Source organism: Coffea eugenioides, chromosome 9 (assembly GCF_003713205.1).
Source record: "Coffea eugenioides isolate CCC68of chromosome 9, Ceug_1.0, whole genome shotgun sequence".
Lineage (NCBI taxonomy): Eukaryota > Viridiplantae > Streptophyta > Magnoliopsida > Gentianales > Rubiaceae > Coffea > Coffea eugenioides.
In genome coordinates this window covers 35,847,558-35,849,236 of record NC_040043.1, presented here as the reverse complement: position 1 = coordinate 35,849,236, position 1,679 = coordinate 35,847,558, and the positions used below count along the sequence as shown (strand labels likewise).

General features: G+C 33.3%; 1 protein-coding gene across 1 annotated transcript; it reads left to right on the top strand.

The window, feature by feature from the left end:
- Window positions 1-703: 703 nt before the first annotated feature.
- Window positions 704-1,189, top strand: LOC113782485. Its single transcript, XM_027328376.1, has 2 exons — window positions 704-898; window positions 1,040-1,189. The coding sequence occupies exons 1-2, from the start codon at window positions 704-706 to the stop codon at window positions 1,187-1,189; spliced, it is 345 nt and encodes a 114-aa protein (XP_027184177.1).
- The last annotated feature ends 490 nt before the right edge of the window (window positions 1,190-1,679 follow it).

Genomic DNA, 1,679 nt, shown 5'->3' with positions numbered 1-1,679 from the left:
AAAACGATCAATGCCTGCTTCATAAACTCAACAATATGGCAACAACTACAGAAATTAAAACTGACAGAAAATATGCGAGGAAAATTTGATCCTTCTTTTACTGAATTCCTTCTGCGTGTAAGAGATGGTATTGAAAAGGCTGATCAAAATGATATTATAAAGTTACCATATTCAATTTTAGTGAAGCATACGACTAAATCTGATCCACTTGAACAACTCATAGAAGTTGTTTATCTCGAGTTCAAAGATAACTCAGGCAATTCGGCTTCTTCAAACAACAAAACAATTTTGACAACTAAAAATTATTTTGTTGATGAAATAAATGATGCTTTAATAAGCAAATTTCCTGGAGAAGCTACAGAATATTTGAGTTATGATGAAACTCTTAATCCAAATGATTAAGGCCAGTATGTAGATCTTTTGAACTCATACACCAAATGGTCTTTCTCCGCATAGGCTGTTATTGAAACTTGATGCACCTATAATTTTGCTTAGAAATCTTGATCCAACTGAGGGACTATGTAATGGAACAAGATTAATATGCAAGAGCTTCACAAAAAATGTAATTCATGCTGTAATTTCTGTTGGTGATTTCGTTGGAAAGCCAGCTTTCATTCATAGAATTTCATTACAGCCATCATCAGATGAGCAATATCCAGTCCCATTTAAACGAACTCAATTTCTAGTCCACCTATGTTTTGCGATGACCATAAACAAAGCTCAAGGACAAACACTTGACTTTGTGGGTATTTACTTAAAGGAGTCGGTATTTTCACACGGACAGCTATATGTTACACTCCCATGTGCAAAAAGAGCTGCAGCAGTGAAAGTACTTATTAAGCCTGCTTATTTTGATATGCCTAACAGTGAGCGTACAAAGAATATAGTTTATAGAGAAGTACTTGACACATCTGAAGTTTTAGAGCCAACTATATATTAAACCTCTTTTTCTTTATAAACTTCTAAATTCTATCATCAATCAATTCTAAAACTGTCAACTTGATTTATGTTTACATTACTCTCAATCTTTTTATAACAGGTGAAAATGCCTAGACACATTTCTTTAGTGCTGGATATCAAGAAAAATACAAAACATTGGAATGTCATTGTCCAGGTTATTGAGAGGAATCATGTCCATGTTACCAAGTCATCCAAGAACATGAGACGCATTTTGGCCACTGATGCATAGGTAATATTTAATCTCTACCAACAGAAAAACTTCTGTTCCAATGTTCAATTACAATAATCATAAATACTAATCAATTGTCATATAATAACAGGGAACAAAAGTCCCCATCCTCATATATGATGGTTGCATTCAATTTTTTCACAACCTTCTTTGGCCATTCAAGCGATATTATATCTCCAATGCAACATTGGCTAATAATGATGAATATTATATAGCCAGCAACTATGAATTCTCCTGGATTCTCAGTTACAAAACTTTAGTTGAGAACTACCCTGAAACAATTCCACCAATGTTGCCCTGCTCTTTTGAACTCACTAAATTCAATGACCTCTACAAATTTGCAGATTCGGATGTTCTACAGAGTAAGATCACCACTAAATTCAATTACTTTATAAATTATATACTCACTATTTTTATTTAATGTTATCTAACATAAATTGCATTTTCGATGCAAGATGTCACTGGTTTTGTGGTACAAATTTTCCCACCT